Source organism: Saccopteryx bilineata, chromosome X (assembly GCF_036850765.1).
Source record: "Saccopteryx bilineata isolate mSacBil1 chromosome X, mSacBil1_pri_phased_curated, whole genome shotgun sequence".
Taxonomy (NCBI): domain Eukaryota; kingdom Metazoa; phylum Chordata; class Mammalia; order Chiroptera; family Emballonuridae; genus Saccopteryx; species Saccopteryx bilineata.
Genome location: NC_089502.1, coordinates 132548673 through 132569774, shown reverse-complemented (window position 1 = coordinate 132569774; position 21102 = coordinate 132548673). Strand labels below are relative to the sequence as shown.

The following is a 21102-nucleotide window of genomic DNA, read 5'->3' as shown; positions in this document are numbered from 1 at the left end:
TAGAGATTTCTCCCCACTTTAACGCTGCAATTTAAAAATGCTTCCTTAGCATGTCTATTATCCCAAATAGGTGTTTTCCTGCATGGTCCTTTATCAACTTGTCAGGAAACAAACCTCTTTCTATAGCCCAGAAAATAACTGAAGGTCCATAAAATTGCAATTGTCTTAATACTAAGTAAATATGCTGGGTTTTTCTCTGTTTTGGATATAGAAACCTAGCATTACACATACTCCAAAAACTGACCTACAATTAGGATTGCTTTTTAGTTACCCAAATCTTCTCATCAAAAGCTGGGGCAGAGCTGCATTCCAGTTGATTGTTTTAGAGGATTAAAACAAATGGAACTCTAGGCTGAGCAATGCTTATATAAAGCAGAGGCGGCAAGAGATTCCTTCTGGCTTTTCATATGCTCTACAGTGCTGATTTACAGAAGTACACAGAACAGCGTGCGTGCATGTCTCTTCCCATCTATTGATACTTCTAGGGCTGCTCCTGACAATTAAGATTACTAATGGGTTCCCATCACTGTATGATTAAATCAGACATCATCAGGCTGCGCCATAAAAGGCTTTTATCTCATACCTTCTTTTGCTCACATCTGTTACCTTCAAAGTACATCACTCAGTTCATTTCTATAATAAACTTTGATTCTAAGCTAAGAATTCAAGTACCTGACTCAATTATTAAAATGACCCCTTTGATATTTTACTGAAAGAAGACTCAAGGAATTCATTTCAGTCTAACTTGAAAGTATAATAAAATTTCATTAAATTATAATCATTGGGAGAACCTGAATTAATGGCAAATCTGAATAACTACACAAGATTTAAATATCTGTAATGGTGGTCTATAGCTGTGCTGGTTCAAAAGAGCTTATGATGATCCTACTTTCTTAAAATATTAAGAAATTGCTATATTAAAAATATTATATGCAGTAGATATAACTAAATTCATAGTAGGCATACATGAAAAAGTCTGCTTCCAGTTGGCCAACTCTTTTTCTTTCTTGTAATCTCACAAACGTTATTAATTGGCTTAGAAAAAATTTTTCCAGGGGTTGTGCACAACAGAAAATTTTAGTCTAGTCCATGCCTAATTTTTCTTAAACATCTTGGCTGAGAGGATCCGTAAGTAAGGTTTTTCTAAAGAGATGCATTAAATTTAATCTCTGAAAGTCATGAATAGTGATATTTAGCTCATTGATAAGTATTTTTAAATATACATACAAAAATTTTTCACACAAAATGGGGTAGTTTTTCAAGCATCAAAGATACAACAAATAACTTTTTCCATGTTTTAGGTCTTCTGTAACTCACCTCTAAGGTGTTCCCACCAGTCTTGCCCACTAGTTCTGCTGAATTGCCCAATTCATTGGTTATCATCTCTCTGACCAAAGAGCAAAACCTAGAACAGTAAATGTCACAAAGATGCTGCCAATTATGATCATCTTTGTTCCCTGCCATTACTTTAGCCTTCTTACATTAAACTGCAATTAAATATTAACCAAGCTTTTATAAATTCATGCAACAATTAACCCACTCCCTTGATTTCACATGGTTCTTTAATCACTGGGAGAAGCTGAATTAATGGGAAAATTAAATAACTGCACAAGATTTAAATATATGTGTAATGGTGGACTATAACTGTGCTGTTCAAAAGAGCTTATGATGATTCTTTCTCAAAAATTACTTGGAAATTGTTATATGTAATATATTATATGCAAGTATAATCTAATTCAAATATCCACATGATACCTCTATATGGTATCCTCACCAAATGGCTGGTCAATTGGTGCTTGGACACCTCCAGTGACAGAGAATTCATTACTTCCACAGGCAGCTCATTCTTTAGAAAACTCAGTGAGAAATGCTTCACTTATACTGAACTAAGACTTCTTTAATGTGGGTCTCATCCACTGATTCCTTGGACTTTATCCCTTTCTGCACAACAGCCAATTATGAAAAGTATATAGGCCCTGGCCGGTTGGCTCAGTGGTAGAGCATCGGCCTGGCGTGCAGAAGTCCCGGGTTTGATTCCCAGCCAAGGCACACAGGAGAAGTGCCCATCTGCTTCTCCACTCCCCCTCCTTCCTCTCTGTCTCTCTCTTCCCCTCCTGCAGTAGAGGTTCCACTGGAGCAAAGATGGCCCGGGCACTGGGGATGGCTCCTCGGCCTCTGCCCCAGGCGCTAGAGTGGCTCTGGTCGCAACAGAGCAACGCCCCGGAGGGGCAGAGCATTGCCCCCTGGTGGGCAGAGCGTCGCCCCCTGGTGGGCGTGCCGGGTAGATCCCCGTTGGGCGCATGCGGGAGTCTGTCTGTCTCTCCCCGTTTCCAGCTTCAGAAAAATACAGAAAAAAAAGTATATAATTCTATTTATTTATTTATTTTTTATTAAGTGAGAGGCAGGCAGGCCAAGAGACAGACTCCTGCATGCACCCTGATTGTGATGCACCAGGCAAGCCCACTAGGGGGTGATGCTCTGTCCATTGGAAGCTTTGCTCCATTGCTCAGCAATCAAGCTCTTCCTAGCACCTGAGGTGAAGACCATGAAGCCATCCTTAGCATCCAGGGCCAACTCACTCCAATTGAGCTATGAATGCAGGAGGGGGAGATAGTGAGGAGAAAGGAGGGGAAGGGAGAGGGGGAGAGAGGGAGAGAGAAAGAGAGAAAGAGAAAAAGAGAGAGAGAGGAGAGTGGGAGGGGTAGAGAAGCAGATGGGCACTTCTCTTGTGTGTCCTGCTGGAAATCGAACCTGGGACATCCACATGCCAGGCCAATGCTCTACCATTGAGCCAACCAGCCAGGGCTAATTTTATTATGTCCTTATAAGTTTTTCTTCTTTGTTTCCTCAATATTTCCCACAGGACTTGTGGGTCACTCCATTAACAGATAACTGTTCAAAGGTGTCCCTATACTACTCAAGTCTGGTCCTGTGAAAAATATTTCAGGATGATTTAATCAGTTCTAAAGACAGTGGGACCATCACCTCTCAAGTTGTAGACACTCATTGGTGAGAAATAAGATCTTGTATTGGGGCCTGACCAGGCAGTGGCACAATGGATAGAGCGTCAGACTGGGACGCGGAGGACCCAGGTTTGAGACTCCGAGGTCGCCAGCTTGAGCGTGGGCTCATCTGGTGTGAGCAAAGCTCACCAGCTTGGACCCAAGGTCGCTGGCTTGAGCAAGGGGTTATTGTGTCTGCTGTAACCCTACGGTCAAGGCACATATGAGAAAGCAATCAATGAACAACTAAGGTGTCGCAACGAAAAACTAATAATTGATGCTTCTCATCTCTCTCCGTTCCTGTCTGTCTGTCCCTATCTATCCCTCTCTCTGTAAAAAAAAAAAAAAAAAAAAAAAAAAAAAAAAAAAAAAAAAAAAAAAAAAATCTTGTACTAGGGAGGTGTGAGGAGGAAATGCACAAAGTGGCCTCATCATTCTTCTGATATAGATTAAGCTTAATTATCAACTACTGCCCATAAATCTTTCTCACAAATGTTGTTGGGCCATATCAGCCAGTTCCTAGATGTGAGTAGTTGTTTATTTGCATATATGTGATTTGAACTCATTAGAAAAGTTTTCTTCTGTATTCTTTGGTGAGATGGCAGGGAAGGATACTGTACAAGTTAAGATAATTTCCACAAGTCAGGAAGTTCCTCAAAAAAAAGTTACCATAAGACATAAAATAATTTAAATGTGGCTCCACGAGAAATGAAACCATGTCCACACAAAAATGTGCATGCAAATGTTCATAGCAGCATTATTAGTAATGGCCAAAACTGAAACAACCCAAATGTCTAACTGATAAACAGATAAATTAGCTGTGGTCTATCCATACAATGTAATATTATTCAGCCACAAAAGGAATGAAGTACCGGCACATGCTACAACATGGATGAATTCGAAAACTTAGTATTAGTGGTAAAAATCCATCACAAAAGACCACATATTGTATTTTATTTATATGTAATGTCAAGAATAGGCAAATCCTTAGAGACAGAAAGTAGATTAATGGTTGCATAGGGCTAGTTGGAGGGAAAATGGAGACTGACTGTTAATAGATACTGAGTTTCTTTTGGGAGTGATGAAAATATTCTAAAATTAGATTGTGGTGATGACTGCAAAACCAGGTATAAATATACTGAAGAAAGATTAAACTGTATACTTTAAATTGGTGAACTGTGTGGTATATGAATCATATCTCAATAAAGCTGTAAAAATAATTTTCCATAGTTAAAATTTCGGGAAAGGCAGTACAGGATATAAATGTTTTTCACAATAGAATCCTTTTAAAATAATTCACCATAACTAGATTGTAAATACTTGAATCAGCTATAACTCACCTACTACAGTGCTCTTCAGTGGAAAAGCAGATTTGAAAGTCATCAGAATTATGGACATAAAGAAAACAACACTGTTCATCAAACTTGGATATGCTGTAAAAATTCAAAACATAAGAATGCTTATTATATATATTATATTAATTTTAGAATCTTGAGAAAAATCTAATAACAGATTTTCTCCCATTTCACAAATTTTTAAGATTCACTGTTTTAATGAACATCCTTAAAATTTGACTTCTATTTCTATACAAAATTTAAATAGGGATATTTATCTTGCTTATGTTTGAGTTTGTATTCATCAACCGACTTTATTATGTATCAAGAACCTACTACATATTCAGTACAAAGCAAAAAAGGAATTATGGGCAGCAGAAAAGGGAATAAAATATGGTCTCTGTCCTTAATAGTTTCACAAAAAAGACAAGAAAGGTATTTGTGAGTAATTTATCAAAATAAAGAAATTTTTAGGCTTCAAAAATATGAGGACACAGTATTTGTAGCCATATAAGGGAAGTAGAAATAAACATAGTCTCTAGCTCAAGAAAGACTTTTAAATGTTATCTTTTCTATCCCCAAGGTCTGGATCTAACTCTACTGCTCCTCAAACAGGTAATATTAAGCTTGTTTGAACATATCCAGTGACAAAAAATCACCACACTCCATCTGCTGATAGATTTCACTGTTAGAAAGTTCTTTACCTACACTGGGCCAAAGCCACATTTACCTACAATGGCCCCCATTTTGCCCCTTCTAAATCATCTCTTCCTGAGATCCACAGATCTTCTGACCATTCATCATATGTTATGGATTACATGACAAATACTGAGTTAAAACAGCAATAGTATAAGATGATTAAAAAAGAATTAAAACTAGGTTATACAAGAGTAAGTTTTGAAAACCAAGCTGTAAAGGAACTACCCCAGTTAGTTGATAGCATTGGGAATGTTCAACATATGCTCTTCATGTCACATTGGTCCCAGGGTCTGATTCACCCCAGGCCCCTTTACACACCCCCTTTGATGGTTGAAATGTCAGCAAGAGGCATCTCTATGAGAGGGTATAAACAGAAGGGTTTTGACTATGTGTTATCATACAACTTAGTTACTGAGTAATACATTTTTGAAAATGTTCATCACTTTCTGAAATCTTTTTTTTAGCACTATTATTCAACTATGTTACTCTGTTCTTAAAAGTTAATTCTCTCCCTTTAAAGTGATATACATGTTATTCTAATTTAAACATTGACATGTCTAGGACAGGATCATGCTTTGGAGGTAGCAGGAGATTCAATCAGTGGCCTATGGACTCAGAATCAGAGAAAGGACACAGAGCTGTAGTCCATCCCTTAATTTGATGGAACTGGAGAGGCTGAGTGACTTTCCCAAGGTCAAACAGCAAAAGAGGGACTGAACTCCTATCTACTTCAGACCTGTTCCCACCCTTGGATGTCCTGGCAGGGTGAGACTCAAGAGTGTGACCACATAGTTCAGGCCCAAATAGTCACCACTCCTGACCCAAAGAGCAAGCACCAGACCTCTCCTCAGAACACATCAGCCCATTCCCTCACTAATAACAATGCGCAGGAGACCCCAGCCAAGTTGTCTTTACCAAGTAAGTCCCAGCTTTAGTGCTGGGGGGAGACCTCGAGTACTTGTATATTATTGGATCAAAGAAGAAATACTTTCTCTTTCTACAGATACAACTTCATTTTTTTAAGAAAGTTTGAGACAGGAGAGTTTGGTCTGTTGCATACAAAAAAAAACCTACTGTGTTATAACAAGCTGAAAAGTCCTTACTAGAAATACATCATAAATAAGCTCAGGTAAGACGACAAGAGAGGAAATAGTCTATTTTAGATCCCTTCAAAAATGACAACATCATATATTATAAATAAGTGGAAATATTAAAGTAATAAAACATCATTATCTGTATCTTTAAAATGATTACATTTCCCTTATGTTCTTACCTTATTCCCTTAATGGAACTGGCTGTAAAATTCCATTCATGGACTTGTTCCTGCAGGTATCAAAGACAAAAGTTAGTAGCTTGATTTTTTTTCCATGAAAAGAATAATTTCTGGTCTCATTCTATGGTCAATAACTTCTGCTATTTTATATACTTTCCATAGAGGTTTAGGAGTTAGAACAATGCATTTTGCATAATTTGGAACACCGAAAACATTTTCTAATATATTATAAAAATTCATTTGTTACCTCCAATCCACTTTAGAGTAAATTATCTAAATTTGAAATACAGACAATAAGCTCATAAGTAGTACACAATGACTGGCCTTTTATCTTTTTTCAACATATCAGGAAAACTCTAAAATGAGTGTCAGAATAGCCCACCTAAGTTGAATGAGCTGGAAAAAAAATCTTTGGAGAAGCAAGAATATGGCAAACATCAGTCAGTGTTCACCTATCTTTATTTCTTTTTCTCCCTGGGCACATAGCTAGAACACTTCTTATAGCTTCCCTTGCAGTAGGTGGGGCCATATGATGGCATTCTGACCAGTGGGGTGTAAACAGGAGTGATGTGCATCACCTGTGGGCCTGGCTTATAAAACCCTCCATAGAAGTACTCTCTATTCTCTTTTTCTACTCGCTATAAGATGGAATGGGGACCCTGCCAAGCTGGATAGAACATGACACATAGATAAACTTTTATCACGTTAATACATTGATATTAGAGGATTTGTTTTAGCAGCTAGCCTACTATGACTAACCAGAATTTCAATTTGTACAAGTCACACTTTTAAAAAAAATAACTCAGTCCCCACCCTCTCCATAAGTATACCCTTTCGACTTTGCACAAAACTAAGCCTCAGAAGGACTGTCTGAAATCCCAGTTTCGAAAGAGCCATAGACCATAACACCGACACATCACAATAGTTTTAAGTAAGAAAGTACATTTGGATAGTCTGAGGAATGTCATAAATGACCAGCTAAGTCCCCCAGAGAAGAGAAGTGTAAGAGGCCAATGACTGAGCAAATGGCTCAGGAGAACACCATGAACAGTTGGGTAACTTTTTTTTTGCCATCCTGGAGCCATGACAAAAACAACAACAACAACAAAAAAAAAAACACACAACAACTGGGAGGTTGGTTCCCAACGGGAGAAGAGCTATTGAGATACGATGGATACCAACTGTGATCCAGGCAAAATTCCAGCAATGAAGACATGACAGAGAACAACGAAGTCCCTGCCCAAATGGGGCTTATATTACAGTGAGAGAGATAAGCAATAAATTAAACAGCAAATTAATAGCATGGTAGAGAATGAAAAGTGCTGCAAAAAATATATATATATAGCAAGGAAGAGCATTAAGGTGGGGCAGGAGGTCATTGATATTAAACCAGATGTTCAGGCAAGGTCTCTCTGATGACTTCTGAATAGGAAAAGTGGAGGTGAAGGAGTGAGCCATTCATATAACTGGGGGAACTGTACCAAGCTGAAGAAACAGCACATGCAAAGGCCCTGAGGTAGCAGTGTGCTCGGCATGTTTGGGGACCAGAAAGTAGGGGTGTTAATGGAGTGAGGGAGAGGAGGTTAGAAAGCTCATGAGGGAGAACACACAGGGCCTTGTAGGCCATCATCAAGACTTTCACTTCTCTATGTGAGTTGGGAAGCCACTGAGGGCTGTGAAAGATGATAATGTACAAAAACAGGAAAGCCAAAACAACAGACCCAACTGTGTAGAGAGACTGAGTGTATTTCAGAGGACAGGTATGTTCAAAGTCACTGAAAGAGGATAATGGTGAAGAAGAGTCTGTCTTTGGATTCAGGTACAGAAATATGAACCAGGGCAGATTCAAGTGAGCCCTGTCTGACCTATATACCCAGCAAAAGGCTGCACATATGAGTTTTCAAAAAGTATTTCAGAAGGTTGGTTTACTTCAGGGTAGCTTTAGGGAACTTCTCAATTCGGGAGAAATATTTACTAGGTAAGAAATAAACAATACAGACCTTCCTCTTTCCATTTATGTCATAATCAATACATAATCAGTTTACATTGTTGAAATATTGTGGTATGTTTTATTAAATATTTTTTTACACACCATTAGGTTCAGATTTTTTTTTCTTATTTTCCTCCTTAAAACCCTAGGTGCGTCTTATGGTTTAAGTGCATCTTATGGAGCGAAAAATACTGTACTTTGTATATGATACAGGCATTGGGGTGGGTGGAAGAGTGGTAAGGGATGCCTTTGCAAAAGTTAAGACCTAGGTAACTGGAAGAAGGAATTCCAGGGAGGATGATAAAGGATGAGAACAGCAGTGCAGATGTGAACCCTGAAGGGCCAGTTTGGGCACGGTAAGGGGATGGTAGGACAGAATAGCAACTGCTACTCTGACTTCTATTGCCACAGAGATATTGCCTGTTCTAGAATATTACATCAATGGGATTGAGAGCTCCATGCTCTCTAGTATCTGCAAGTGGTAATTCTCAGGAGCTCTGATAGAGAAGGCAGGACTGGACATAGTTTCTGATCTGGTGCCCTTGTGGGCACTGAGTATTCGATCAGGAAAGCTGCAACCATTTTCCTCCTGTTCGAGCCCTCTGTTAGGCAGCATTCTAAACTTTTCTGAGAGGAATATTTAACCATCGAAATCACGATGAGGAAAGATTCAAGATTGTAGCTCGTCATGTCAGTGTCAGAAGCCCCCAGTAAAAGTGCACAGGAGGCAGAACCAGGGTAAGCTATAGAGAAATGGGCTGGGAAGCCAGAGGGAGGGCATGCCTCCAAGAACCCCCAGGCAGCACTCAGCTTCTGCCCTTCTATCACCAGAATGCAGACTTTTGGGGAGGAATCTTGGGTGTCTGTGACAATTCTGTGTTAAGAGCAGATACTTCTTATGTAAGTTTGTCTTGTTTCTGTCTCTAAATATAAAAGGTTTCCAAAAAAGGGCTTTGCAGAACCAGCAGCCCTACCTGTGTGGACTGTGTTGGTGGCCACTGTGTGCCTGTTGGTGACTTTGGGGCCCATGAGGAGCTGAGGGAGAAGTGCTGCATTTGCTCCTGCCCTGTGCAGCCTCCCTGCATCACCGTGCTGCATGCAGCTTGCACCAGCTTGGGTCAGTTTTGCAATCTCTTCTAAACCCGTGCTCAGCGACCCAATGGAGCTTGCTTGAAACCGGCCATGGTGGGAGAATTTATACCACAGAATCAGCAAACATGACAAATCCGCCCTCTGTTCCCGTGTCCCGTGGAGAGTTGATTGTTAAACATCGATCAGCCTAAGTTCCTGAACCCTTGGCTAATAAACCACAACTTAATCTCATCTTACAGCGATGCTGTGTGTGGGCGAACGTGTTTGTGATCTCTCTCACCATCTATAGCCTACCAGGGGCAAAAGAATGTAACACTGTCACGTCATCGCACTCTAGGCAAATCTGCTTGCTTTCACAATCTGCAGAATTTCAAAATTGTACATGAAGGCAAAAGCAAAGGTTTCCTTTCAAGGAAAAAAGGCAATTTATGTTTCTTTCAGATGTTTGCTCTGACAACTATAAGCACTTGTGTAAAACATTTCATCAGTCAAGGAAAACTAACAGTTGCTGCTTATACAGTTCTTTTCCATTTCTTATTATGGACTACATACAAACAAAGTAAAACATTTACAGCTAGAGAGCTAGTATATATACCAATGGAAATTTCCATTAAGGGCCAGCAACAATTATAGGATTAAATGGAGTGGGCAAAGTCTGTAGAATTCCATGAGACCAAAGCTATTTTGCTATAAAATATAAATAGTCACTTTAGTGGATGAATTTTTTCTGTAATAACTTGTCAAAATATGAGGTGTTTTGTACCTGTACCAATGGAATGAGATTACAGGTCAGAAGTTTGAAAATTTTCTTGTATCACAGTGCTATCAATGATACAAGGAAAATAAGCAAAGCTGGTCTCTAGTACAAGAATTCCAACACCAAAATCAGGGTGCTCCAGAGACAGTGCCTGGCAAGAGGCACAAAGGAAGCATGAGCAGGGCTTTGGGAGGGGCGTGAGGTCTCTTCCTTGACCTGCACTGAATACCTAGGTGTGTTCACTTGGCCAAAATCCGTAATTTATGATACACTTTTCTGTATATATTTAATGTCAATGAAAGGTTAAAAACCCAAAGAGGCAAATTTAACAGAAAACACATGCATTCTTCAAATGAGATATATCTGTATGTACACCATGTATGTATTTTATTATAACTTTAATTTTTCTCTTTTGTACTCAAATATTTAATGCACACAGGGCACATTATGGCAGCTCATCTTCACTAATGGCTGCTGACTCTATTATCAATGAAAAGAAGGTTGCAAACTATAGGCACTATGTTTTAGAGAAGATGGTTGCAATTATTCATCTAGCGTAACTCAAACTTTATACCCACTGAACAATGGGAAGTTGTTGTATCATTCATATTTCTAATAAGGAATATCTAATTGATTTTTAGCCTCTGCTTACTGTCCAACGTTGCATTTTATTTTATAAGATATTGCAGTTTCACCTGATTAAGATAATTCGCCCCCATTCTTGTTTCCAGGAAAATCCTTCTTTGCCAAGTTAATGGCAGAACTCTCCCATGCACCATGAAAACATATACAGAGCAAATAAACCTATCTAATGTACTTGTCAAAAGTGTTACACCTTTTTATTACTACAAAATATTTTATTAAAGCAAAAAGCTGGTGAAGTACGCTAGAGATGAAAATACAGCTGTTATCACAACATATCAGGCCTGGTCCAGCATTCCTGTAATCTTTGTAATGGGCAATTAAATTCAAATGGTTCCTCTCCTACACAGTTGGTATGAGTAAAATTAAAAAGGTACAAATGTGACAGCAGCTACTGAATTTTAAATGTATGTAATCCTGAATCCAGCAGGTCCATTTCTGGGAATCCCTGTTCCAGAAACAGATTCACAAGCATAGTAGAGTGTAACTGCCGGGATGTGCGCTGGCCTATCTACCACTGGCTAGAGAACAAAACAGACCTAAATGTGCATCAGCAGGAAAGCGGTAAAATAAATTATGGTTCACTCATACTCAAAAATGCACCGCACGATATGGGAATATTGAAAATATTACACTTAAAAAAGCAGGTGGATCAGTGTGTGCTACATAAAAACTGTCTGTGTGCTATATAAAAATTGTTCATGTGTACAGATCTGTTAAAAAGAACATGCTGCAAAACAATGAATATATACTGTATGATCTCACTTTAATGATGGAGATGGGATAGCCACCAAATCACTGGGGACTGGAATGGGGACCAGGTTTAGAAAATTTGTAGGGACTTTCTCTTTATTCCTTACCTACTTCCTCTGGTCTAATTCTTTTTTAAACAAGCCTATATTCCTTTATGTATATATATTCATTCATACATACATAATAAATACACACAACACATACTATAAACATATATAGTAGAAAAACCTGCCTCCTTTCTTTAATCTGTGGTTATACTCTCTCATCTACTCCCAGAACTCAGAAGTTAAGCATAGCTGCCTGCCCTTCAAGTACAATATGGACTCCTCTAAAAGAGGGATGCTATTGAGACTTGAAATCTCATTAAATCCTGCAGAATCAAGAGAGAGAGCTGTTGGTAATGTTTTTCATACCTCTTCTGTGGGTGAGACACGCCACAGAGAAACTGCTGTCTCCTCAGCTTCACTGTTCACACAGATATATGAAGGCCGGTAGACTTTGGATGGTTCTATCACCAGAACCTAGAAGAACAATGGATTTCTGTAATGCACAGGACAACAGAGGTCAACCTGCCCACCGAGGAAGTGGGAAGCTGTGCCAATGCTGCTCTAGGACCTGTGGACACAGCATCCCACAAGAGAAGTCCCCGCCCTCAGGAGATCTATATTCTGATGTGGCAGATGGAAGTACAAATAGGGATATGTAATATATCATATAGAACTGTGAAGAAAACAAAGTAGAATAAAGGTATGAGTTGGAGGGAGTGAAACTTCTTTAGATAGGGTAGTCAAGAAAGGCCTGCTTGGGGAGGTGACATAAAAAAAGAGGAATGCTATAGTTTTCGAGAGAAATGAGGAGTAAACTGGATGATCACAGGTAGGTACCAAGTCTAAAAAATGCAAGGGGGTGAAAAGTGAGGTGACATAAGGCATACTTCATTTTGCTGGGGTAGAGAGAGGAAGAAAGGAAGGGAGGAGGAGGAGGAGGAGGAGGAGGAGGAGGAGGAGGAGGAGGAGCAAGTATGGGAAAGCGATAGAGAGAGAATGAATTTCCAAACCAAATAAAGCACTGTGCTGAAGATTGCTAAACCTGGGTAGACATTACCCAAGTGTCCTGTTGTTTTTTTATACTTTTCAGTAGGTTTGAAATATACTGTAATTAAAAGAAGATTTAAAAACTTACTGCCCAGGAACAAAATTGTTATCATAATCATTTCAAATAACTTTATCTTTTATTACTGTTTAATAAGATTTTTGAATGCTACATGTTCACAAAATCTCACGGCATAAATATGAAACACAATGATCTGAAATTCAGTTTCCAGAATGCTTAGATATCTTACTTATTTATGCCTCCTTATCAGATGGCCATAAAACTGGAACAAAAACTCAATGAAAAGAACAAATTTTTTTTTTCAATAAAGTTTTAAGAAGTAATTTGTGGCACTGGAGGCAAACCAAAGCTGAATAGGAAACAGTTCCGAATTCCAAAATTTCACTAATAGTACTGCACTGTTCTACAGCAGGGTCTCTCCTCCTCGGTACTGACATCTTGGGATGGATAATTCTGTGTTTGGGGAGGTAAAGCTATTCTGTGCACTATGAAATGTTTAGTGGCATCAGTGGCTTCCATCCCATGAGCTGCCAGTTGCAACATCTCCCCCACAATCGTTAACAACCAAAAATATCTACACACATTGCCAAATGTCCTCTGGGGTACAAAATGACTCCCAGTTGAAAACCACTATTTTAGAGAATACAGTACTTATTGAAAAAAATCCACATATAAGTAGACCCATATAGTTCAAACCTGTGTTGTTCAAGGGTCGACTGTATAGCCAACCTTTTCTAGTAAGTTGATCTATCACTGGTTGATTCCATGTAAGACTGATGATTGGCTTAACATTTTAAATTATTCTAAGCTTTTTTTTTTCTTTCAGAGTACTCAATAATTAGACAGCAGCAATCCCCAGTTTCTTTATCTTAGAAAATGAATGTAGCATATCTTACTGGAAATCTGAGTTCATTAATAACTTTGCTTGTTGACTCGGAGATTATATCTAACCAGAAGTTAAGCTGGTCTTGCCCAGGTATAAGTTCCAAAATGGGTTTCTTGAAGCGTATAATTAAAAACACATTCTGAAATAATGATTGCAGGTACCTGAAAAAAATTCACAAGCACCAATAAATTAGATCCCAAAGAAACTTGAGTTCAATTCTACTCACTTTAAAAGAAGTTTCCTGAAAGACTTATTTACTTAAGTTCATACTATGTAGGCAAGTGTTTTGTTGTTTTGTTTTGTTTTTTTCTTAAGTGACAAGCTGGAAGGCAAAGAGACAGACTCCTGCATGCACCTGACCAGGATCCACCCAGCATGCCCACTAGGGGACGATGCTCTGCCCATCTGGGGCGTTGCTCCGTTGCAACCAGAGCCATTCTAGCACCTGAGGCGGAGGCCATGGAACCATCCTTAGTGCCCAGGCCAACTTTGCTCTAATGGAGCCCTGGCTGTGGGAGGGGAGCGGAGGAGAAGGGAGGGGAGGAGAGAAACGGAAGGGTGGAGAAGCAGATGGGCACTTCTCTTGTGTGCTCTGACTGGGAATTGAACCTGAGACTTCCACATGCCGGGCTGACACTCTACCACTGAGCCAAACAGCCAGGGCTGCGAGTGCTTCTTAATCCTTTAGCAGCCACATACTTAATTAAAAGAAACCCAAAGAGTGGGCAAAATAAGTTTGTTCAACAAAGTCATACAACATGACTTTTTACCAACATTGATCTAAACCTCAAATTTGGTATACAGTGTTCAAAGCAAAGACTGGCAAGCATTTGCTAGCTGTTTTAAATAACAAGTATTTTGAAGTCCAACACATTTACAAAATGACAAAATTTCAAACACATTTTCTTTTTCTTTTTTTTCCCCATTGCTTTGAGAGGAAGGGAGAAACTGTGTGGGGGAGATCTCATTGTTCCACTAATTGTGCACCCACTGATTGCTTCTCATATGTGCCCTAACCAGGGCTCAAACCAATGACCTCAGGGTCTAGCCAGTGCCCTCGGGATCAAGCCGGTGACCCTGGGATTGAGCCAGTGATCTCAGTGCTCTGGGAGGATGCTCTATCCACTACACCAGTGGCCAGGGCTCTTTTTGAGCCTTGGGCCATGCCAGATAGTTGATGCTAACAATGATTTATGGTGGGGGCTTTGGGCAATGCTGTATTAATATGATCTCCAGAGAGGTTGGGGACTCAATGATTTAGGCAAGTTCCATAGGTACTCCATGCCTATATGACTGACCCCCAATAAAAACCCTGGATACCCCTGGCCGGATGGCTCGGTTGGTTGGAACGTTGTCCCAACATGCAAAGGTTGTGGGTTTGATCCGCGGTCAGGAAGGGACTGACATTTCTGCCTCTCTCTCCCTGACTTTCTCTCTAAAATCAATAAATTAAAAACAAAAATCTTGGACACCAAGAATTGGTGAGCTTCCCTTGTTGGCAATAGTTTGGGCATGCTGCCACACATTGTTGCTGAGAAAATTAAGCAGTGTCCATATGACTCCGCTCAGAAGACAACAGGAAACTTGTGCCTGGTCTCCCCAGACTCTGTCTTGTGTACCGTTTGCCTTTGCTGATTTCAATCTATATATTCCTACTATAATAATACTGTGAGTATAACAGCTTTTCTGAGTTCTGTGAGTCCTTCCAGCAAATCATGAACCTGAGGGTGTTCTTGGACCCACAAGAGGCTTCACAGCTGTAAGTCAGCCCAAGTGCTGATGCAATGGGAATGTATTCAAGCCTCAGGCCTGCTCTCCATGGGGTAAGCTAAAATCAGGATTCTGGAACAGCAGCCACTCAGGGAGGGTTAGAGGTGCTCTGCATTCTCTCAGCTACAGAGAACTTCCAAGAGTTTGATATGGTTTGGGGACCAAATTTAAGTCCTTCAGACTGGGAAGAAATAGTCAAACTAGATATGACTGAAGAGATTCCTACTCCTGGGAGTCCACATTGGCCCACTAGGCTGGGAAATAAGAGGCAGAAGATGAACACAGATTGTTAAAAGTAAAAAAAAAATTAAATTATCCAAGTAATCTAAATGTATTTTTGACAAATCAGAAAATAAAAACAGATTAAAGACTTATAAGGCTGAGATAACCACTGTCAATATTTTAGAGAAAATCCATCATTATTTATTCATTGCAATAAACATCTACTGAGCATCTACTATGAGACAATAGCAATCAATAAGATAACCCCAATTCTAAGGGAACTTAATGACTATTGGGAAAGTCGGATATTGCCCAACCTGCCCAGACATTTTTCTGAGTCACATATTGACCACATATTTTTAATTAAAATGAGTCTATATAGAACAGTGGTTCTCCAACTAGGGTCCCCAGACCGTCAGCATCAGCTTTTAAGTTGTAAATGAAAACTCTCAGGCCCTACCCTAGAACTTTTAAACCAGAAATTCTAAGGGAAGGCGCAGCAATCTGTGTTTAATCAATACAGGTGGTTCTGATACATGCCAAAATTTGAGAAACACTGATATAGAAAAGTATACTCGGTAGCTGGCTTTTCTTATTCTGTGATAAACCATAAACACATTTTCATGTTTGCAAACATTGCTTCTAGGACATTTTAATGGCTGTATAACCTAAAGCCATAGCTATGCCACATTTTCTCAACCATATATCTATTATTGAGTCTTTTAGTCGCAGTTTGCATTTGTAATGAACGTCATTCCTTGCTGTTTTTCAGCTTTATGACCTGCTTTCTCATAAATGCACATTGAGTACTGGTACTGAAGAATATTTTGCTCTTGAGGACCTGAATGTCCTGAGGAAGTTAACAGGACCGAGAGTTTCATCTTGGAGATACAGCAGGTAGAGATATATTCAGTGTGTGCATGTGCCTGTCTTTCCCTCCCTTCACATAAAACCAAGTGGTCCCTCAGAGTTGTTCTGCCCTAACTGCAATAACGAAGAGGTCAGAAGGAGAAACACAGTAATTGTCATTGTTTTTGCGTGTACACCTTTCTTCCCCTGTGGCAACATTTTAGGACACGATCAGATATTGAAAAGGATCATGATAACACACAGACAGACTCACCAGGCTGGAGGCTTCAGTTTGAACAACCTCTCCGCTGCCCTGATGGCATTTGCGATGTGACCGCCCAACAGGCTGACGCTGAAGAACTGACCCACATCCCAGTAGCTGCTCATTTTCTCCAAGCACCCTTTTCTGCCCAGCCAACTGTTCAGCCAGATACCTTAAAACATGGATTTTAGATAAAGTTATAAAAATGTTTCTAGTTTCTATCACATTATGCAAGCCTTTAGAAGAAAAATGGGCATTTAGTTTTGGCTACTGTATTATTTGCCATCAGGAAGCAATTGTTCCCTCAGAAATATAATGCCAGTTATTGGAACATAATTTTTAATGCTGAACTTGTGTGACCAAAGCATCAACATCTTCGATAATAACTAGCTTTACCTAGTTTCCTTAGTTCCATGCTTGTTTCAAATTGTTGTCCTGAGACTAGCAGCAAAACTGCAAGGTGAATTCCGGGATAAAAAGAGGACTGGAGCGCGAACCCTTTTCGGTACCTACAATCACAGAACCACCCAGTTCTTATTATAACATCGTATTATGACAGAAAAAATGTGTAAATAATGGTACAAACCAACATTCTTGTGAAAATTTTTACTACTTTAATTTATTGGTTTCCGGCTTTCCCTCCCATCTTTATAAACATCTACATACAGCACTTATTTTAACACAGTTAACTTACACTAGGGAGTTTAAATTGTTTTCATCAGCTTTTAAAAAAAATAAATAGAACCCATATTTCCCAAAATAAGAAAACCATATTAAAATGTACAAAAGAAATTTAAAACCTATTATAATCCTATGCCCAAAAGACAACCACAATTTGATGTCCAAATCTCATTTTTTTTAGAGAGGAGAGAGAAAGGGAGAGAGAGAGACAGAGAGGGAAAGAGAGAGGAGAGGGAGAGAGAGAGAGAGAGGAGAGAGAGAGAGGGAGAGAGAGAGAGAGAGAGAAGGTGGGGAGGAGCTGGAAGCATCAACTCCCATATGTGCCTTGACCAGGCAAGCCCAGGGTTTTGAACCGGCGACCTCAGCATTTCCAGGTCGATACTTTATCCACTGCGCCACCACAGGTCAGGCCAAATCTCATTTTTAGAGTTAGACTCCATTTGTACATTGAGCATTTTTGTAACATAGAATTTGCATCAATAATAGGCTATTTCTCTGCAGGTCATTTTTTGTTTCCTTATATCACAAAACGGTATCATTTTTTCATGTATGAAGCCCTATTGCCAGAATCCTGGAACTCAAAGAACTGTAAGAGCAGTGGCATAAAGTGACAAAAGGGGCAGGGATCTATTACATTAGGATAAAGATACAAAACTGTGAATACCATTTTTATAACCAAAAGGTTAACAATGCCACTTTTAATTCTCGTATTCTTTATTCTACACATAAAAAGCTTCTTTCTCTTCCGTGAATATCTATGAGTGTCATGATCAGAAAGAATCTGATCAATAAAGTATGCCAAGGACTTTTAAAACAAGTGTTGTTATTCATATGACAAGAAAATTAAACACCAATAAAATATTAATTGTGGAAGTGAGAACTTAATTTAAGGCCATTAAAATCTGGTTTTATGAACTTTAGGGCATAATATAAGTACCCTCAGAGAGACCAGAGGACACCAAGATAGTCCTTCCAACCCCAGCCAACAAAATTCCAATAAAATTGAAACCTTCCCCTCCACCCCTCGTATGTTTTGGGGATTTTAAATTCCATATCCTATTATATTTGATTTTTTTTCATTTTCTTTTAATATGAAAACATCTCAGAGAAGGGCAAACAGGGTGACTTCTCTATGCCTCTTATCAATAAATCAAACAGGCTCAGCTTGGAGGTAGACAAGACTTGAACCTGGAGTCAGGATTGTAGTCCTAGGTTTGTCTCTGATCAGTCCCATGACCTTGGACCAGCCCCCTACCTCCCTGAGCCACATGTTCCACATCTGTACTTAGGGCCTGGGTTAATACAACCCCAGGGTCTCACCTGAGCCAACCTGCCCTGACCAGAAGACTAAGCTTCATATGCTCCTGTACCAAGTGCCACTATTTTCTGAAATGGATGGAGAAATGTTCTTATGATTTTCTTGAAGGAGTTCACAGGTAGTAATTTCCTGACATGGGGTTGAATTCTCACCCACCATGGTGGGAGCAGTTTCCTATTCTGGCCCTACCAAATGTTCATTTCCCTTCTTTGCCCTTCCCTTCTGCACCTGAGTGATTCCTCCCTGCCATACAGTGCACATTAGGTACTACTGAGGATGAACTAAGAGTAATACAAGGTTCCTGCCCTTCAAGAACCTATACTATGGTAAAGGTGGTAAGATCCACACACAATTAGTGAAAATACAAATGTCAGTGTAATAAATATCCTAAAACCACACAAATGCAAGTCTAGAAGGACTCAAAGAAGACATATGGGGTCACTCTTATAGACTTCAGATATAGCATGAAGATGTGTAGAACTGTAATAGTAGAGATCTAGAAAGGGAACTTTCAGCATAGAAAATGGTGGGAGCAGACATGGGAGTCTGGGGAGTTCTTAAGGATCTTTAGTTTAATTGGACATATATCAGGCCATGGGAAATAGGACTAGAGGTGGGTTTTGGAAAGCACCTAGAACAATGATCTAAGTTTGCATTTTTACTTACTAGGAAATGAGAAGCCATGGTAGGGTCTTTGAGCTTTAAAAGAACAGACTTTACGTATCAATGTTTCTGAGTTTTTGGGGTATATACCCAGTAGAGGGATTGCTGGGTCATAAGGTAGTTCTATTTTCAGTTGTTGTTTTTTTTTTTTTTAATTTTTAAGTTGTTTTATTTATTTAATTCATTTTAGAGTGGGGGACGAGAGAGAGAGAAGGGGGAAAGGAGCAGGAAACATCAACTCCCATATGTGCCTTGACCAGGCAAGCTCAGGATTTCGAACCGGCAACCTCAGTGTTCCAGGTCAATGCTTTATCCACTGCGCCACCACAGGTCAGGCTATTTTCAGTTTTTTGAGGAACCACCATACTTTCTTCCATAATGGTTGTACTACTTTACAGTCCCACCAACAGTGGATGAGGGTTCCTTTTTCTCCACAGCCTCTCCAACACTTGCTATTACCTGTCTTGTTGATAATAGCTAATCTAACAGGTGTGAGGTGGTATCTCATTGCAGTTTTGATTTGCATTTTTCTAATAACTAATGAAGATGAGCATCTTTTCATATATCTGTTGGCCATTTGTATTTCTTCCTGGGAGAAGTGTCTGTTCATGTCCTCTTCCCATCTTTTTATTGAATTGTTTGTTTGTTTGTTGTGGAGTTTTATGAGTTCTTTGTAAATTTTGGATATTAGGCCCTTATCTGAGCTGTTGTTTGAAAATAACATTTCCCATTTAGTTGGCTGTCTGTTTCTTTTGTTGTCAGTTTCTCTTGCTGAGCAAAATTTTTAGTCTTATGTAGTCCCATTCATTTATCTTTGCCTTCACTTCTCTTGCTTTTGGAGTCAAATTCATAAAATGCTCTTTAAAACCCAGGTCCATGAGTTTAGTACCTATGTTCATTGCAGCATTGTTCACAGTGGCCAAGACATGGAAACAACCAAAAAGCCCTTCAACAGAAGACTGGATAAAGAAGATGTGGCACACTTACACTATGGAATACTACTCAGCCATAAGAAATGATGACATTGGATCATTTACAACAAAACGGTGGGATCTTGATAACATTATACGAAGTGAAATAAGTAAATCAGAAAAAACCAAGGACTACATGATTCCATACATTGGTGGGACATAAAAACGAGACTAAGAGACATGGACAAGAGTGTGGTGGTTACCGGGGGCGGGAGGAGGGAGGGCGCGAGAGGGAAGGAGGGAGAGGAGGAAGGGGGAGGGGCACAAAGAAAACTAGATAGAGGGTAACGGAGGACAATCTGACTGGGCGATGGGTATGCAACATAATTGAATGACAAGATAACATGGACATGTTTTCCTTGAATATATGTACCCTGATTTATTGATGTCACCCCATTAACATTAATAAAAATTTATTAAAAAAAAAAAATAACAGGCCCTGGCCGGTTAGCTCAGCGGTAGAGCGTCGGCCTGGCGTGTGGGGGACCCGGGTTCTATTCCTGGCCAGGGCACATAGCAGAAGCGCCCATTTGCTTCTCCACCCCCCCTTCCTCTCTGTCTCTCTCTTCCCCTCCCGCAGCCAAGGCTCCATTGGAGCAAAGATGGCCCGGGCGCTGGGGATGGTTCTGTGGCCTCTGCCCCAGGCGCTAGAGTGGCTCTGGTAGCAATATGGCGACGCCCAGGATGGGCAGAGCATCACCCCCTGGTGGGCAGAGCGTTGCCCCTGGTGGGCGTGCCGGGTGGATCCCGGTCGGGCGCATGCGGGAGTCTGTCTGTCTCTCCCCGTTTCTAGCTTCAGAAAAAGGAAAAAATAAAAAAAAAAAA

General features: G+C 39.8%; 1 protein-coding gene across 1 annotated transcript in view; it reads right to left on the bottom strand.

The window, feature by feature from the left end:
• The window catches only part of MAP3K15 (mitogen-activated protein kinase kinase kinase 15), an 80010-nt gene that overhangs the window by 29148 nt on the left and 29760 nt on the right, over positions 1-21102 (bottom strand). Inside the window, exons 8-14 of the mRNA XM_066250566.1 lie at positions 17041-17153; positions 16657-16816; positions 13552-13702; positions 11956-12063; positions 6309-6358; positions 4343-4435; positions 1318-1405 (exon numbers count right to left, since the gene is read on the bottom strand). Coding sequence (XP_066106663.1) covers positions 1318-1405; positions 4343-4435; positions 6309-6358; positions 11956-12063; positions 13552-13702; positions 16657-16816; positions 17041-17153 — 763 coding nt within the window. The remainder of the gene's footprint in view (positions 1-1317; positions 1406-4342; positions 4436-6308; positions 6359-11955; positions 12064-13551; positions 13703-16656; positions 16817-17040; positions 17154-21102) is intronic.